Genomic DNA, 19,879 nt, shown 5'->3' with positions numbered 1-19,879 from the left:
AAACTACCTATTTCTCAAGATCATAGAACAGGATGTGTTCTTTGATGCCTTTAGCTCAAAGCAGCAGGTTACTGCTTTGAGCTACCCAGAAGCTTTCTCTCATCTATGTGGCAGAATGCTTCTCATTTACATCCCATGAATTTATTTCCTACATAAAATATACTCATCAGCAAAAACACTTGCAGATTCTTCCCCAAACTTCAAAGTAAAGTTTGGCACAAACTGAAATCAAATAAATTCAATTTAAACATAACAAAAAACTTTTGTTGTTGTTGTTGTTGTTGCTGCAAGGGTGGTCAAACACTGGAACAGGCTTCTAAGTGAGCTTCTGGAGTCTCCATTACAAAACTCACACGGACATAGTCCTGAGCAACCTACTCTTGCTGTCTCTTCTTTGAGTGACGTGTGTTCAACTACACAATCTCCAGAGGTCCTTTCCAATCTCAACTATTTTGTGCTTCTGTGATTCTTTTCTACACCTCTACCTTCAAAATCTTTTGAAACTCTATCTTTTACTGCCCAAAGTAAATAAACTCTAGGACAGATTACAAATAGTTAAGCTTTCTAGAAACAGGAAAGTAGAAAACAAAGTGCTAAAGATTAAATGGCAGAACTCCTTAAAATAGATATCCCGAACTTCGTCAGCTGTTCAGAAAATATTAGGGGTAAGTAGGAAAGTTGGTAAGATGCTTTTTGCTTTGGAGGAGATTGATACGTGTCAAATACCATACCTTTGATCACTTTGCAAAAGCTGCTTAAGAAGCATGTTAGACAAGAACAGCAATATGGAAAGTCTGAGATCTATTTAAATGAATTAGGAAATGGCTTATGTCATTATATTGCACCACAATAGGCTGCTATATTTAGTTGTTCATAAATTGTAAGGATGGGAAATGTAAATATATACAACAACTTCCTGAGCTATTCATATTTGGTTTTAATTACTTTTCAAATTCTTCTGAAATATCAACAAATACTATGTTTCATTCAGCTTTGGAGAATTAGGAACTAAAGAAAGAAAACTCCATTTAATTCTATTACAAAAGTAAGGAAATCCTCTAGTGAACAATGCAAGATTAACATCTTCTCTTTACCTACTGGAATATGTAGTATATTGCACTACAAAATAGATTTAAAGGGATATGTACTGAAAGAGCCATGAAGATATTTTATTTATGAATTAAAAACAAACCAAACAAAAAAAATGCTATTGACTCAAATGATAATTACAGGTTGCAATTTCATAGCAAATTTTTTTTGGGGGGGGGGGAAGAGGGGGGGTTAGAACGGTTGTTTCATGGTTGAAATGAATGTAATTTCTTTTGCATTCTCCTAAAGTAAAAAAAAAAAAAAGTTCTTGTATTCCTTTTGACTGTTGCTACCAAAGTAAATAAAAACCATAAGGTCACGGATTAAGTGAAACTGCTTTCATGCAACACTTACTTCAAGACAACTAAATTTAGTCTGCATATCCCTTTAAATTGAGGAGGTAAATAATTACTGGTAAGGCAAAATAAAATGCCTTTCATTGGTTTTGTTCTCTTTGCAGCTGAATCTATAGCTCAATTTAAACTGAAATGTTCAAAAAGTTGTTGTCTGCAAATTAACCAATGCAAGGAGGCAGAGCTGTGAGACCTAACATCAATAGGCCTTATGCAGCACTATAAGTACAGCAAGGAACAACACAAGTGTAATCTCATGGGAGCCACTGTCCTAGATACATAACTTACACTTACACTTTCCCAAGGATCCATATTAGTCTGGATTAGCTGGGTATTTTAAAGCAAAGCCTTGCCTTACATAAGGCACTTGAGTTGACTGTGTGTATTTGCATTAGTAAAACTTCAGTAACAGTCAAATTTTTAGGAAACTTAAACACTTTTTTTTTTTCCTAATAAGAATGCAAACATTTTTGCAAGGAAAGCTACCAAATGAATGAGTGATGATTCTTGAGTGTTGCTAAGTAGCTGTGATTGAATAGCCAGCTACATACGATTTAATATCATTCTAAAAGGGAAAGGCTCTAGGCACTACTAGAGAAATATGAAAATAACCCTCCATAGCAACTCTTAGTCCCTCACAAACAGCAAACCTCCATAGGCAACAAGTCACAGCACATGGGTACCTCCATCACAGGAGGCAGTCTCTGATGACAATCACACTCCTTTTTGGAAGTCTTAACTGGTTAAAGCTAAGCTGGGTTCTGACACCCACCCAGTAGATCTTGTTGCTCCTCACCTACTCTCAGGGCATCACACTTAACCTGCCATTTCAGCTCTGCAAGGTGGAAAAGAAAATATCGCATCCACTGCCAGAAATCACAAGTTAACAGCCTTTCTCATCTTGAGAGCTTCTGCTCAAAGCTTTGAATGCAGTCTCTCACACACCCTCCTTTCCATTTTAGGGCTAGGGATCTTGAGTCTCCAGCGTCTCTACAAAGATCCTGCTGATATGTTTATCTTCCCTAAAGGCACACATATCTTCTCACCCCTTTCCACAGCTACTTCACCTGGTATCTCCATGCCCAGGCAACACTTCCCCCAGCAGGGGCTCCACTGTCTCCAGCCCCAGGAAGATGCACCAGACACGGCCTGCCACTCAGGGCTTAGACAGCAGCGTACCATCTCTCTTGATTTCCATCTCTGCCAAACCTCTAGTACACTAAGGACAGTTGCTTTGTTCTTTTGAGTCTGCAAACGGGGGTAAATATGCTACAAGGGCCTGGATGATGTTCCAGTTTCATAAACAGGAAGACTAAATTATTCCTAGCTTAAAATTAAAGTTTTAAGTGCCCATAAAGGAACATTAATTTGGGATTATGCAGAAGAACAGTAATAAAGTAATTCTCTCTATGACCACAGGAATCAGTGTCTTAGCCACAAGGAAAAATATTTTTTTATACTCATGAGACAGTCAATGTTACAAACCAAATAATGTCAACAAAATATCCTCAATAAGACTGACTAGACAAGAAAAAAAAAATTAATAATTCTTTTAATTTAATTTTTTAAAAACTGTTAATCCTTAGGAGTCTATTTTACCAATATATTTCTACGGCAATATAGGTTTTAAAAATAAAAAAAATAATAAATGTCTCCATTGTATTCTTAAAAGGGAGGAAAACTGGAATTAAATGCTGAAAGTTTTGTTGAAAGATACTACAGAACATTAGGTAGATTCTTACGAACTCTTACATTTCATCTTTACCAAGATATTTGCCACATTAAAAAAACAAAAAAAAACCCAACAAAACCAACACACATAGTATGCGCAAGTCTCTAAATTCACTATATCATTACAAGCATTCAGTCAAGATAGGGATTTATTTTTTCTGATTTTTGGAAGATGAAAGATGCACATACAAGAAAAAAAAACTCACTTCATAAATCACTTAAAGATTGGAATACGTTATATGCTGTTCTTTCCTCCAAAACACACCTATAACATGTTGTGTTTTTCTAAATGATTCATTCCATGCCAGAGAGAGAGTAACTGCTGCTTAGTTCTTCAGACATTTTGCTCCCAGGAATGTTAACAGACAACTTAACCAGGTAAGGATATAAATTCAAAAATTATGCACTTCAATGCTGCATTGACTTTTTTCTGGTTTTAAACCCCAACTGCAATTAATTTTAAGAAATATCAAGAGAACTTTTATTTTCTTGAAGATTTCTAGACTCTTGAATCAGCCTGTTTACTCTACTTCCTTGGTCTGAAGCTGTACTAGGGGCTGCCAGGTAGTTGGTATTTTGATAGCCAAGTTGTTCTGCAGTTGCATAAAATACCTTGAATTACAAATTTGTCCCAGTGTGGAATATGTTGACTATGTTTCTGAAAAAATTACATTTTAAACTCTTATATAAACTACCAGAAACATTGCTATATGAAGTACGGACCTATGGGTTGATACAGTGCTATTTTATAGCAAAAGTCACAAAATTAGGTCCAAAAGTAACAACAGTGAAGTGTTGAATAAGTAACCAGTAAAACTTTCAATACATAAATAATTCCATAGCTATTGTACCTCAAGGATAGGGCTCCAGGTGAGAACTGATGAGCTCATGAATACCATCCCATTCCTCGAAACTGTTGCTGGAGAAGCATTATCAATATTATGAGGTTCAAAGACTATTTTGCAATTGGGTGCCATAGGTATCCGATCTCCATTTGCAAGCGTTAGAGTTCTGTTATCATCCAGGACAGAATTAAGGTTCTCAATCCAAATAGCATCAACTGGACCATCAAGAACTATCCAGATGTGGTCACCTATAATCCAAAATAACAGATAAAAATGCCTACAGATGAAGTTCTAGTTTTTTTCAAAGATCAGTTTATTCTCTCTGCAAACACATTTTTAACTAATTCTGAATTCACACACACATTTAGAATTTCAGCTTTTAATACAATTACCATTTCCATCACTCAGTTTCAATTAAGTACTTAATTTCATCACCTATTGATAATAATTGTCCATTGCTCAGTATATAAAGCATCAGCATACGTCATCAGTTTGTAATAGTCTGAAACAGTTTTATGGATCCGGTATTGAATGCAGTAATAAATTAAGTTTATTTCAACTTACATAAGAATGTAAAGAAGATAGAAACTACAGATCTATTTAAAACCACCATTCGTTTCCAAAGAGTTTGTGTAAATGTAGCAAGATTAAATGCAAGGAACACTTGAAAAAAAAAAAAAAAATCACACTCTCAAACAGCACACTCACTTTCATAAGTAAAAGAAGTCCATTAGGGGAATATTCTTGTTGCTCATTCTCCTGCTTGTAAACTTCATCCAGCTCCCCTTGAAGTTTTTCCAGCTCTTTCCATTTAGTAACAGAAATGTATCATAAAGCCTGCCTCAGTTTCCTAGGAGGGTCTGGGTTTGTCCTGCACTCCACCCTTGGGTACTGAGCACAGGCCCTGGCTAGAAAGGGATCCCACCATGGCTTTTGGCTACTTAGGGAGTAGCCAGCCCTGCTATGCATTGCTAGATAGCCCTTTAGTCAGAGACAGTCCCACTCTCACCTGCCTTCAGAGTGAGTCCTTACTGTCTAGGTCCAGGTGGCTCAGTGTGTTGCTTGGTATGAACCAAGAAGGTTCTGGATGAGAAACTTTCTCATCTCTGAGGCAAATAGTTTTATATTTAGAGGTTTTTCATAGTGACACTATAGGCATCTCATGCCTGAGATGGTCTGGAGTTTGCTCTGTAAAGAGACATTACAGAAGTGCTGCAAACTGTGAATCTGAGGAAGCCAGGTGAGTTTGACAATTTATATTTAATGTTGAGGGGAAAAATACAAAAATCAACAGTTAATGCTATGCTACATTTTCAAGGGTGCTACATTTCTAGATTTGAAACAAAAGTAACAAAATTAAATCCCAAAGTATTTTCTATTATAGAAGTATCTGTATCCTTAAAGACTAAGAATTTTTGCATTAAAATTGACAGTGCAACAAAGGGTAGAATTTTTTTTTTTTTCCTCCTTTAGTCCTTAAGGCCTACTGGTAAGGTCACACACTAATGTTCAGGCAAAACAAGGAAGAATCCATCTAGCATCAAACCATCAAGGCCTCTCTTTTAGTTAATATAGCAGTCTAATAATATATGCCAGCATTATTTTAGGCAGAAATTGGTTGCCTAAATAGAATTATCTAGTGCCATTTGAGATGGACTACAGTATGCGCAGGGTTAGCGTATGGCAACTGGAGACCAGGTAGAAATTCTAACAGCAGCAAATTTTTTTTATACTATGCCAGTGTTGGAGGAACTGATTCTTACTTTTCATTTTTCTTCCATATGAGGGCCTATCCTTTGAAAAAGGGGGATCAGCAAACTCAGTGAAACAGCATTTGCTACACTACACAGTTTGAACACAAAGCATCTAGAACAGAGACCATACAACAGACAGAAGTTCTTGCAGCAATATTCCAATTCTTCCACATATGTTAAAAAAAAAAAAAAAAAATAGGTCTCCTAATGCACTTAGGAGAGATGTCCTACAGCTTGTTTTGTTTTGGAGGGAGTTGTTTTCATTGTACCTTTCTTGGCTCTTAAAGTTTTTCTCCAGAGTGTTGAAAATATTCCATCTGTCCAATCATTTGTTGCCACATCGAGACGACCAAACATTTGCGGAGCAGTTACAGCTTTAGGATTCATTCTCATTTCACGATGTGGCTGTCCACAATCTATGAAGGTAGATCATCAGTTAGTTTTGCCATTTCTTTTCAATAGTCAGAGAACCTTGACAAATTCAAAATCATTACATCCAAATGTATGGTTTAATATGCATTCACTATTATAAAAAGTTGTGTATTAACTTAGAAAACTTATCTCTTGCTATTCATCCACATTTGTTAATTGGAGCCATCAAAATTTCAAGTAGAACAAAGTTCTGAAACTTCTGAAAGTATAATTCACATTTCATAGAGTCATCAGGAACAAAAGAGCAGCAAGATGAAATTTATTCAAGGTTTAGTTTAATATTTTGAAGGCTTATCAAACAATAGAGCTTTAAAGCCTTTGGTTTGGCTGCCCTTTTTTAAAACCTAATGACTAAATACCAGACAGAAGCTCCACATGATTGATTTTGTTTTTCCCCATTGTGCACTTGCATGTATCTTGCAATGGGCAAAGTATATGATATTGGCATATCGCTGTGAAGTCTCTTAGGCAGCTAAATTTTATTTAGCCATACCATGATCATATAAACTTTACATTTACCTCATTAACAACAGCTTAAAAACTCCTATGCCAGACATCATTAGAAAACCCAATATTAAAATTTAATCAGGAGCCAGTAATAAGATGAGGAAAGAAAGAGCTAAAAAAAATGGCTTATCTTAAAAATCTTAATTATAATCAGAGTTCACTAACATGTAAGACAGAAGCTTCGCAAATTATGTAGTTTTACATTTCATGAGGTTATGCCAGAAGATCGGCTTGAAAAAAGTATTGCAGCAGTTTTATCTTGGTGGTAGTTCACATCTCAGTGCTATAGAAATATAGAAAAATAGTATAATACAACTATCTTTTCTTCCTGCTGTTTTTTTCTCTAAACAGAACAGTCTTGTATGCTGTAATGTAGAACTTACAGTGTTTCTTAAGCACCCTAAGGTACTGCATGGATGAGAAACTGAATGAATGATTTTTACATAAAAATATCCATTTCTGGAAAATTGTATAAGCAGCCTACTAAAGTCTGTGTAATGGGGTAAAACAAGCTTACCTCAGAAGAGATGTTTTTTTCTTTCCCAGCTAGAGCTTTTAGTTTAATAAGATCAAACAGAAGTTTTTCCATCTATATTTTTGTTTAGAAATACAGAGGACAAAAACACACACTCCTCAAGCGTCCAGCCAGGACACGAAATGAATACCCTTGAAGGCTTTGTCACTGCCTAAACCAGGAACTATCTCCTAGCAGCAACAAGTGACAGAAGTAGTTGTTTTATACTGCAGATAAAGACCGCTGTCTTGTGAATTGTGTTCAAAAAGGACTAAATACTTGTGATTAAGGGAAGGTTTCAGCATTACCTCAGTCAAAGCTGGGAGATGCTTTAATCACCTGTCTGAGCTGTCTACCTATACAGTATTCCTCTTTCTCAATGCTTCTAGAACAAGAGCTTCTGATATAAGTATCATAATATGAAAACCAGGATATGTATTATATAACTTTGAATGTCAGACATTTTTAAAGCTTTTAAAAGATACTACCTCAATAATTAGTATCACAACACACAAACTCATTCTTCCAGTAATATATTCTCACAGAGAAGTAATTGAGGCTTTCTATGAAGAAACTACGTGGTTTAACGTTTACAATATAACAGTTTACAATATAAATACTCACATACCTGTCATGGCTTTCATTAAAGTGTGGATGCAAGCAGTTTTTCCTGCACCACTAGGTCCTAGTGTCATCAATCCGTGCCTTACTCTCTGGGTTTCAAAAAGTTGGATAACTTTCAGTTTCCAAGGAGGATGACTAACAAGTCCAGCTTCCTCCACCTGTAGACAGTGACAGAAAACCAAAATACTACTATTTTAGTGCACAAGATCTTTTGGATACTTTAAAAAAAATATATATCACTCTCTTCAGCAGAAGACTACACTCTTTGTGAAAGTTTTGTGTATAGAAAAAATTGGAAAAATAAGGTATATTTAGCATTCAAATATGTATTCGGAAAAGTAATAAAATATAAACTATCTTCCTTTTTTTTCCATCTCTTAGGGTTAATACATCAGGGGTTTTTTTGGTAGTGGGGGAAGGGCTACCTTGGGAGAGCAAAAAGCTCCCCTGCCTCCAAAAACCAGGCCCCCGCCCCCCAGCCCAGGCTGGGCCAATGAGCACTAGAGAAACACCTCTGTGAATCTGTATTTGTGAGGGGAAGGACTGTCCTGAAAGGAAGAAGGTGGGGTACCTATAGAAGAGGCGATTGACAAATAAAAGAGGACCATCAGCCTAAACAAAGGACAGACATACAGAGGAGAGCTTCCTTGCTAAAGAGGAGGAGAGGCAGATCCATGCATCCAGTTCACCTGATGGAATAGGAGAAGGAAAAGGAAGAGCCTTGCAGCCCATGGAGATCAATGGCAGAGCAGAGATCCACGTTTGGCCATGGAGGACCCACACTGAAGCAAAGAAGTTGAGCCTGAGGGCAAGTGTGACTGGAATTGTGACCCCGGGCCAGAGCAGGGAGTGGACCCCCAGAGTGGGGGGAAAGTCTCATGCAGCCTGTGGACATCCCCATGCTGGAGCCAGGAGCTGAGCCCAAAGAGGTCCATGACTCCATGGAAAGCTTACGCTGGAACATCTTGTTCCTGGACTTTCACGCCGGGAAGAACGGCAGAGGTGAACTGACTGAAACCCCATTCCCTGCCCCTGTGGGGGAAGGTAGAGACATCAGGAGCAAAGTAATTTGAGCCCAGGAAGAAAGGAGGGGTGGGGGGGGGAGGTGTTGTAAGTTGTGGTTGTTTTGTCTACTCAGATGGTTTGCAGCGAATTAAATTGATTTTTCTTCCCCAACTTTGAGTCTGTTCTGCCCGTGACCATAACTGGTGAGGGAGCCATCCCTGTCCTTCATCCTAATCTGCAGCCCCCTTTGTTATGTCTCCCATTCCATCTCACCCAGTGGGGGTAGTGAATGCAGAACCGCATGGTCCCACTGAGTCAAACCACCACAACCCTATTTGCAAACAAGTGATAATGATTTGTTGTTAAAAGGGTTGATACTTCCTGTGTTTGGCTTCATCGGTCACCAACAGTAGAGCTAGGAAGACCATGCTATTAACACCTCTTTTTAGTTTATTAGGAAATGACAATTTAAAGCACAAGATTCAAATTCTTTATAGTTTCTCCTAATAAAAGTTTAATTTGTGAGTCCTTTTTTAAAGCCAACTGTATAAACCACAGAAAGCAAAACAGCTTTATAAACATTAGCTCATGATTCAATTCTTCTTTGTTAGGAAAGCCAGAAGCAGAGCACTCTACTTGTATCTGATCATATTAAACATAAGTAAATGAAAAGTCATATACTCAAATTCTTCAGAAATGCACTTCTGATTCTCAATTTTTTTAATGTTTGGGTCTTCGGATGGGTTTTTTGAGGTTTTCATTTCTCTGTTTGATTATTAGATAATTATCTGAGGAATTATTGAAATTCTGGAGGAAAGTTTAATAGAGGTGATCATTTAAGTATACTTACTTCAGTAGCCTTCTATAAGAAGCATTAGCTAATGTTCTTAAGTTGGCCCTACTGAAGTGTTCCAAAAGATGTAACGGGAGATGAAATAAAGGAAATGTCATTTTAGGTAATTTTTTTCTCAAGCTCATGCTACAATTGTTAAACTTTATGCAAATACTGCATAGAATGGTATAGGTTGAAAGGGACCTTAAAGATCATCTAGCTCCAACCCTTCTGCCATCAGCAGGGACCCCTTCCACTAGACCAAGTTGCTCAAAGCCTCATCCAACCTGACCTTGAACACTTCCAGGGAGGGGGCATCCACAACTTATCCGGGCAACCTGTTCCAGTGTCTGACCACCCTCACAGGAAAGAATTTTTAATATTTAATTTAATTCTGCCCTCTTCCAATTTATAGCCATTACCCCTTGTTCTATCACTGCCTTCCCTTGTCAAAAGTCCCTCCCCAGCCTTCCTGTAGGCCCACTTCTGATACTAGAAGGCCACTTATAAGGTCACCCTGGAGCCTCCTACAGGCTGAACAGCCCCAACTCTCTCAGCCTGTGCTCATAGGAGAGGTGCTCCAGCCCTCAGATCATCCTGGTGGCCCTCCTCTGGACTTGTTCCAGTAGGTCCATGTCCTTCTTATATTGGGGCTCCAGAACTGGATGCAGTACTCCAGGTCGTGTCTCACAAGAGTGGAGTAGAGGGGCAGAATTCCCTCTCTTGACCTGCTGGTCATGCTTCTTCTGATGCAGCCCAGGATATGGCTGACCTTCTCAGCTGCAAGTGCATATTGCTGGGTCACGTTGAGCTTCTCATCCACCAGTACTCCCAAGTCCTTCTCCTCAAGGATGCTCTCAATCCATTCTCCACCCAGTCTGGATGTGTGCTTGGGGTTGCCCTGACCCAGGTGCAGGACCTTGCACTTGGCCTTGTTGAACTACATGAGGTTTGCATGGGCCCACGTCTCAAGCCTGTCAAGGTTCCACTGGATGAATACTGGGTCACACAAGGTGAGCGTTTTTCAAACTGGTCACCACAAATGACTCACAAGAAAGCCACAGGACATCACAATCATAATTCAGACATCCTTAGGAGTAAAGTTAATAATATGCCAATAGTAAAAACTTATGGAAAAGTGTACTCTTTCTCTAAATAGTAGAACATATTATTAACAGCTGGGTAGATTCAACACCAGTAATTTTCTTAGAGGTCACATCATGATAATTATGCCACAGCTGCACAGTTCAAACATTACCTGTTTGTCAATGGCAGCTTCCAGTTCAGGATATGCTACTTTATCAAGCTGGATATCTGGAAATAGATCTTCCATTAGACTCAGGAATAAGGGTTCATCTTCATCAATCTAGTGATAATCAGGGGGAAAAACCCACAGATCAAAACAGGTTTATTTATTCTAGCATCTTAAAAAAAAAAAACAATCTCTAACTCTTGCAGAGCTAAAGAAATATTTGAAAACATAAGGAACCATCTATGGTAACCCTTTAGGTGCTAAACACTCTAGCAGGACACAGCAGAAGGAGATCATGTGATGCTTTGAATAATCAAAAGTTATTGAAAATAAACTCCTGAATTTATTTTTACAAACTGAATTTATTAAAGTACATTTTAGCAATAACAGTTATACAAACAATAAATTATTTGTCTAAGGTGTAAAAATGATAATAAAGGAGATGAAGTATCACAGCAACAGAATAGGTTTTGTTAGCTATTGAAGACAGATGAGGTGGCACTCATTACTACGAGTAACAGATTATTTCAAAAAAGTGACTAAATACTTTAGCTCAAAGGTTATAAAGAGGTTACCACATGGACTTCTATTTGCTCACTTATTTCCATAAGTAGCAGGGGAAATACATACGAAAAATTCTGAATAATTCAAGGTGTTGTGGTTTAACCTAGGTAGGCAGCCAAGCGCCACACAGCCCCTCACTCACTCCCTCCCCGGCCCTGTACAAGGTACTACGAAGAATATTAACTCTATTTCAGCCAAAACCAGTACCCAAGACTATTCAGAGAATGGAACATTTCACAGCTAGCTTCAGTGTAAAGGCCACATCCAGTCTTCTAGTGATCACCTTAAGGGATTCAAATTGTATTTCCAAAAAACCCACATATCTCCAAAGTGCAGTTTAATTAATTTACAAGGCCCTCAGAACTTACTAGTTTAGACAGGTTCATGTCTCTCAGCACACGCATGACAATGGTAGATTCAGTATCTGTGGGATTTGCTCTTTTTGCTGCTCCTAGTGTACGTAGCACTGACAATATATTCCGCAAGCCAAAATCGTAATGCACCTAGAAGACAGGCAAAGTTTGGGAAAATTTCCCCCAAGTTAACAGAGATTAAACAATTTTTATTTATCATTTAAGACATGGATATATATATGAAAAGTGGTTCATGTGGAACAAATGCCACCTAACATCCAAAAACTAGTGTTTGGTTGTATGACTATAGGTGACTTCATTCCCCACTTCTGCTACCACCTACTGAACTGTAAGGTGTGACAGAAAAAAGAAATGTAATCACAAGCCTTTGAGCCAAGATAAGGTCCCCAAGGACTATTCAGAAATAAACTAGCAGTATTATTTTGAATTCTCTGTGGACCTTGGAAACTGACTTTATTTGAGAAACACATAAACAAGCACAGGCAGCACAAACCAAATGCCTCTCAATCCACTTTACAATACCAACTTATATATAAGCCCTTTATTTATGTTACAGCAGAGAGCTGCTCTACTAAACTGAAAGTGTCATTTAGCTTACTTAGTGAACATGAACTTTTCCATTTTCTTCACATATATACTAATATATTTGTGACATCATATATAGTTTTTTCCTAAGATAATTTTTCCTCATATGAAAACAATCACCTGCTTTGACAGTTGTTCTTCACAAAGCTTGTACAGTGTAAAGAACTTCCTTGCCAATACAACATTAGCAATGAAACCACAACTAGCCAATTTGACACGAATTATGATTTGACGATCAGGAATCATCATAGCCACCGAACGGAAGTTGATCTTCAAATTCTCAGGAAGTTCTTGTCGTCCAGCATATCCTGGATTCTGGAGAGAAGAACAGGTTTTGAAATTGACTGCACCTTGCACAAACAGAAGAATCAGCAAAGGAATGTGTCATCTGGTTAGAAAAAAATAGCTTTTTGGCTTTAAATCACATGTAAAAACAAACTGCCATGCAGATTTACCACCATATCGCCACAACATTTCAGTCTCTCTTACAGCTACAAGATATGAAAAATGTTCCACTTAAACACTTCAAATCTGGTCCTGTTTTCACTGGCTACATCTGCCTGTATCTTTTATGGCCAATTTTCTGTACTTGTAGCAAAAATCATCCTTTAGGAACCAGAATTTAGCATGCAGAAGTAATCTGACATTGATCTAACAATTTGTATTTACAATGCTGGCTGCATCTGCTAATTGCATGTGCTTGATGTCACTGAAACAAGACCTGTAAACTGTCTTTGTAGTAATGCTCAGTGTTCTCGAAACTCTGAGTCCAAGAGCCAAGAGACATAAGAGTTAGCAAGTATGTTTAACACACCAGGTTAGAAGTGATTATCATGTAATCATCACTGGCACATTAGAAACCTACTTAATACCTACCATAGTAAGAAAGATGCCAAATTCTGGGTTCATTTCCACATTATCTCCATCAGTAAAAATAAAGCTTTTTTTGTGTTCCTTCTTACATGTCAACACAATTGCAATTTGCTGTGCAGCTACTGATAGTACTGGTAAATCAATACGATTGAATTCATCAAAGCAACCCCAGGAGCCTGACTGAGCAAGACCTTCAAAGAGAAAAGCAACTAAGTATCTGATCAGTACGTTGTTAGCATTTTTAATGCAATTCATAAGCAAAAAATCAGATTAATCCACCTCAGGAAAAAAGAAAAAGTTTATTTTTGAGGGTCAGGAAAGGGACAAGGAGTTTAAGAAGAGTTTAATTCTTTTTCAAGCAAGAATTCACAAAGTTCCAAGAGTCTTCAGGCTTGTCTCAAATACCACATCCTTTGATTTCTGCTCTTTCTCTCGTTATCTTGAATGTTTTCCTATCCTCTCTATCCCCCCAAAAAACCTCCCTACGATAAATCTATGAAAATATGAGAAGTCAATAGCTTATTGTATAGATTAAAATGGACAATAAAGTTACTTTCACCTGGAAAGAAGTTAGGGGTCAGTCTGTGCCAGAACTGCGTAATTCCTCAGATATTTTGGGGAAAACAAAGCAAAAAAAATACACAATAACTTGCAACAATACAATAGTCAAGAACCTCCACTTGGTATCTAATTCGTCTGCATCTAACTTCAGTAATCTGTGCCATCTGTATTTAACATATATAGCACTATTCATGCACTTCCTTCAACTGATAAGAACTTTGACCTTTGAAGAAGACAAAATACTGAGTTCAGAATGAAACACATTCCACCAGTTCAGCAATAAATGCCATAACTTTTTTGTACTGGCAGTCCTCCTTGATTATTTAAGTGTCTTTATGCATCCTTTCACAAACTGTCTTATGCTTTCAGATATTTGTATTTCTTGGAGACAGCATTGCAAATGTATTTTACATTCATAACAGATATTAAATACTTGCATTTATTAAAAGGTTGAACACCACCTGCTGATTATATGTTGACTTTGTTTTATAAAGATGTTCTCTTAGCATTTTTAACTTTCATAGAGTCCGTAGAATCATATAATCACAGAATATCCTTAGTTGTAAAGGACTCATGAGGATAAAGTCCAGCTCCTCACTCCACATAGGGCTACCTAAAAGTTAAACTGTATATCTAAGAGTGTTGTCCCAACACTACTCAAACAGCAGCAGCTCTGACTGCTTCCTTGGGGAGCTTGTTCTGCTAATTGACCATGCTCTCAATGAAGAACATTTTCCTAATATCCAATCTGAACTTCACCTGACACAGCTTTAAGCCATTCCCTCATGTCCTATCACCAGACACTAGAGGGAAGAGATCAGCACTTCCCTCTCTCCTTCCTCTCATGAAGAAGTTGTAGACAGCAGTAAGGACACCCCTCAGTCTCCTTTTCACTGAAGTGAACAAACCTACTCTACTCAGCTGTTCCCCATAAGTCATGCTCTTTGGACACATTCTAATATTTTTACATGCTTCTTACATTGCTGACCCCAAAACTGTACACAGTTCTTGAGGTCAAGCCACTCCAATGCTGAATATAGTGGGACAACCATTTCTTTTGACTGGTTAGTTATACTGGGCTTAATGCACCCCAGGACACAGTTGACCCTTTTGGCCAATATCTTACCTTTGAAGATCCTCCCAAGTCCTCGGAAATCCATCTGGTCTGAACAGTTGAAGACCACTACATATTTTCCAAGGCACCGTCCCATATCTTTGACGGTTTCAGTTTTTCCAGTTCCTGCAGGTCCCACAGGTGCTCCACCCATGTTCATGCCTAAAGCTTGAGCCAAAGTGATGTAACATCTAAAAGACAACAGGCCATCATCACTTAATGAGCTGCAGCACACAGCTGCAGAGTCCCATACATCATATATGTGGGGATCGCGCAATTATGTGGCAGAAATTAAGCTGGAAGTTATTCATATTGTAAAGCACAGAAACAAAAATATTCATGTATTCCATGTAAAATTATTGACTTTGATAAGAAAGGATAAACTCTGCAGAGATCTATTTTGCATCCAATAGGAATGATTAAATTGCTCTTGTAAAAGCCCAGGTTTGGCATCAAAGAATAAAGGAATAAAATTAGTCTTTTTCACCTGTCCGTAAGAGGCGTTATGACAAGCCTGTCAGTACAGCCCAAGAATTCATTTTGGTATGTGAAACTCACATCAGTGATCTTAACCATCATTTTATCAGAGTCTTCATTAAAATAAAATCTACACTGTTTCAGCCACTCGAAGTCTGTAGGGCTCTTGATATGCTTGCAACACTAAGAAAACAGGGAGGAAAAAGGCTGTGGTATTCACGGTTAACATTTACTTTTGCATTTATATTAACTCATCTAAGTAGTACTGCAAAGGCAGCACCGCAATCACAATGAAAAGCATAAAGAACAGCTAGTAACACAAGAATAGTGGAGACTATCTTGATTTTTACCACAAGAATTGCTAATGCACTATTGCTGTCCCTGAAACCCATACTAAGGCAAAGAAACTTCAGGCTTTAGACAAGCATGTCAAAATTCTAAATACAAATGAACAGTCCATATGCCTCAAACAAAAGTCATTAAGTTCAGTTAACATTAAAACTGCAATTTCTTTTACTCATCTCTAACATTTTATTCTTACGTACAAGTAGGAAGCATGTAACTTGATTTAAAAAAAAAACCTCATGAGAATTTTATGAAACTACATACAAATTGGAGAAAAAAAACCAAAACTATTTCAAGACAGTATCATGGTACAGATATTAGTTAAGAAATTCAACAGAGCTGGGAGTAATTCAAAGTTGACCATCTGAATTTTAAAACAGGATTAAAAAAAGATGAACCGCAGGTTGTATCTAAAAATTATACTTTACATAAAGTGATTATAACTAGAAACAACTGGTTCTGTGATGAAAAGATAGGTGCCTGCCTATCAGCAATGGTTTAAAACTCAGTAATTCTTTTCTCAGACAGCTTCATTTCAGAGTTTTCTATAGGTAAAAGGGTATTCTAGCTTTTAACTTTGATTGTTTAAGCAGTAAATGCTTCAATTTTTTTCAATTTAGTACCCTGTGGCAGCATGAGAAAGAGTGAAGTGAATAAATAAATCCGTAAGTAATAATTAAGTATGCTACTGAAACTAGAATAGAGGGGATAGCAGCTTCAACCAACTTCAAAATTTTTCCTGTACAATAACTCTATAGTCATTCTACTTACTCCTCAAAACTCACAGTGTAGTCCAGAAAAAGGACAATTATTTGCAACACAATGTATGACAAAAAAGATGTCCCTATCTGATCATGCAACAGAGGCAACTCACTTAAGTGGGCAAACACCAGGCATTATAAAATTCTGCTATTGCTTGTGGGGGAAAAGACCACCGAATTACTTAACGAGAAACTAAGACATAGATTGAAGCAACATCAGTATTTTTTTAAAACTCCTGGTCACATAATCATTACAATCCTGAAATTAGATGTTTAGCTTAAAAGGCAGGAGGTGACAGGTATAGTAATATTTTCTTCCTCTCACTTTTTTTTTTAATGTGGAAACCACCTCATAACTCATTGTAAATTTTTCAGTACTTACCAGACCATCAAAAATGTCCCTCTGATGCACATGAATAGTGATTAATGTCTCATATTTAACTCGTTCAACTGGGCTAAGGTCTTTTGTTGTCACATCTATCAGCGTGTTTAGAAGATCCAGGAAAAACTGGTTCGTCTTTCGCATAATTTTTTTATCATACTTTGCATTAGTCAAAGCTTCTTCCGAGTCTCTTGTCCAAAGCATTTGGACCCCCAATAACCCAACCTTAGGAAACACAGAAGTATATGCTTCATAATCTTTTCCCTTTTACCTAAAATGTACACTCACAGACACAGACAAACTAAAGAAATGGTTCTGCTATAATTTGTACAATTTTTTTTTCATGCATCCATATAGAGGTCATTCAACCCATGCATTTGTTTTATGTGTTCCAACTCCATGCATAAAAACATAGTTAAGTCCACACTTCAGTCTTGTATATGGTGCCTACAGTGCACTGCTGATACAACTGTTCAGTATAATTTACAGCATATATATAAATACTATATATAGTTAATACGGTTTTTATATATAATTAAAAACTAATCAGTGAATAATTAAGTTTCAATTTAAAATGTTTTTTCAATAATTCACAAACTCTTTAATCTGTCTCCAACAACATTCCTGATCACAAGCGAAGAAGCTTCTACTAAGAAAATAATTTTTCCCGCAGCACTACCCTCAGCTCCAAATCTTTAGCAATATACAGCCTTTTCCTGAATATGTAAACAAACATACAATTTTACTATTTTTCCTTTAGTAGTCAAGTATCAAACTTGTAAAGAAATAGTGTTAACTCCATTGCATTAATTTATTGCATGCAGCATTATTTTTGAAAAAGAGCTTCACTGTAAGTTTTCTTCTTTTGGTTTCAGATACGTAAAGTGTAACTTAAGACTAAGGTGATTAAGTTAAATTTAAACGTCAGTTTTGCATTTATAACACTGGCTGCAACTTTGACTGCAAAGACAAGAGAAAAAATATCAATGTGCTACATATCTGTGAACAATTCTTCATTGATTTAGCAATTACATTACCTGGGCTGGGTAAGTAGAAAGAAATTCAGCCAGTTGGAAACTTGTTTCCTGGATGTGCACAGCTGCCTGGCGAATAACATGATGCAGTGACAGCTGGGATTCCTTCAACAGAGAATTGAGCCAAACTTCCACGTTACCTTCTGCCATTACAGGTCTAGTCAGTTCTAGAGTCTCACCCTCTCGTGAACTAATCGACAATATGCAATCATATATCTAATAAAAGCAAAGCAAGAACATTTTGTGTTTATAGATTTATTGTTATTCTTACCATCTGTAAGAATACACATTACTGTCTGATTTTTCTGCCATCACTCCATTAAACTTATTTAGGTAACTAATAAGTGATACCAACCTGTTAATTTAAATGTAAAAACAATTAAATCATTACTTTTGGTGTGCAGAAAGGCTTTAAACAGAACATGGTCACCTGAACAAGGAGACAAACCCCAATACACAGACATTCCTGAATTTCACTTAAGTTTCAATTACAAGACCTACTTTCCAGTCTCAACAAAGGAAACCTTCCCCCATTACTGGTGGGTTAATATCCTAACAAAACTTACAGCCTTACAATCAAAAATAATGGAAACACAAAAGTTAAGGAACATGATCAATCAAAGGAATTTCAAATGCACAGGGAGGTAGTGAATTTCTAAGAAAATGCATACTTACACAGGAAAAAAAAAGTTGCTATCTCTTCTTGTAAAGGGTATAAGAACATTTTTTGTCAAACACTATGTTTGAAGGGATATTAAGGATAACCAACCAACAGGTTAGAGATGAGATAATTTTTTTTTCTTACAATCAAAAAATGAAAAAGTACAAATACAAGAAATCTAAAGATACAAATATGCTCATAAAGAATCAGAAGTTTATCTGAGAGGATGCTAGCCTATATTAAGCCACAGAAGACTGTTCAGTACCTGGGTGCTTTTTTCTGTAACCTAAGCACTGGTGCAAATTTTTATTTGTTTTGCTATGCTATACAGAGTTTTCCTATTACATAAATGAGGATATGAAACTAAATCTTAAATGCAGGAAGCCTACACGGCATCAAATAGTTGATGAGTTTCATAAAACAGCTGAATGCCCAATGCACCCAGGTAGCTTTCTTATTTAAAAATTTTCAGTTTGAAAGAATGTAACACTGAGGTGTGGGCAGTACATACCTTTTCATGAAATGTGACAGTTTTGATGTTGTCAAAGACATTCAGCAGATGGGCCTGTATACTGTGAGAGTCTGATGCCTGGCCAAGGATTTCTAAGAGAGCAGGATCTGACACAAAGAAGAATCGTGGAAACAGGAGGCGCTTTTTCTCCAGGTACCTGCATTAAAAAAAAAAAAAAAAAAAAAAAAGGCAGTGGGGAAGTAGATGGTAAGTGAATTAGGTTAATTTATATGTTCTTTCCTCTTTAAAAGTGTCATCTCTCACAGTGTATCATTGTAATTTTTAGCAGTGGCAACAACAATTCTCTTCCATCACATCTTCACGTTAAGCACCTCATTTAATGGAAAGCTTTTATTATTTACACCAGTAAAAAGAAAAGAAACTAAACCAAAATAAAATGTTTTTACATTAAGTCTGTTCCTTGCTATTCAGGTCTCTCAAGCCAAATTTCTCCCAGATTCATGAAGGGTCTGCATAGGACATAGAGATGTATACTACCTTCTGGATTGAAACTACGCCGAAACAAGCTTTGCTTTCAACAGAGACAGACAGTGAGTGATAGTGTAGTGACAAATCAAATACTTAGCACTGAGTTGCTAGCAATTTGTTTGGAGGTAGTGTATCATCCTGCTAACTTGTTTGCTTGGTTCAATCGAATTCATAGTAAAATAAGAACATTATCTTATTTTGTCCAAGTCT

At 37.0% G+C, this 19,879-nt stretch overlaps 1 protein-coding gene across 1 annotated transcript in view; it reads right to left on the bottom strand.

The window, feature by feature from the left end:
• Positions 1 to 19,879, bottom strand: part of DNAH5 (dynein axonemal heavy chain 5) — a gene marked incomplete at its 5' end in the record, with an annotated part of 73,747 nt that overhangs the window by 8,529 nt on the left and 45,339 nt on the right. Inside the window, 12 exons of the mRNA XM_029086302.1 lie at positions 4,025 to 4,266; positions 6,042 to 6,188; positions 7,854 to 8,007; positions 10,945 to 11,052; positions 11,871 to 12,005; positions 12,582 to 12,776; positions 13,338 to 13,525; positions 15,022 to 15,200; positions 15,497 to 15,669; positions 16,975 to 17,199; positions 18,012 to 18,224; positions 19,181 to 19,337. Coding sequence (XP_028942135.1) covers positions 4,025 to 4,266; positions 6,042 to 6,188; positions 7,854 to 8,007; positions 10,945 to 11,052; positions 11,871 to 12,005; positions 12,582 to 12,776; positions 13,338 to 13,525; positions 15,022 to 15,200; positions 15,497 to 15,669; positions 16,975 to 17,199; positions 18,012 to 18,224; positions 19,181 to 19,337 — 2,116 coding nt within the window. The remainder of the gene's footprint in view (positions 1 to 4,024; positions 4,267 to 6,041; positions 6,189 to 7,853; positions 8,008 to 10,944; positions 11,053 to 11,870; positions 12,006 to 12,581; positions 12,777 to 13,337; positions 13,526 to 15,021; positions 15,201 to 15,496; positions 15,670 to 16,974; positions 17,200 to 18,011; positions 18,225 to 19,180; positions 19,338 to 19,879) is intronic.

The sequence above is a fragment of the Antrostomus carolinensis genome, unplaced genomic scaffold, assembly GCF_000700745.2.
Source record: "Antrostomus carolinensis isolate BGI_N321 unplaced genomic scaffold, ASM70074v2 scaffold6930, whole genome shotgun sequence".
NCBI classification, from domain to species: domain Eukaryota; kingdom Metazoa; phylum Chordata; class Aves; order Caprimulgiformes; family Caprimulgidae; genus Antrostomus; species Antrostomus carolinensis.
Note: the sequence above shows the minus strand (reverse complement) of the source record. Positions and strands in the feature narration are given on the sequence as shown.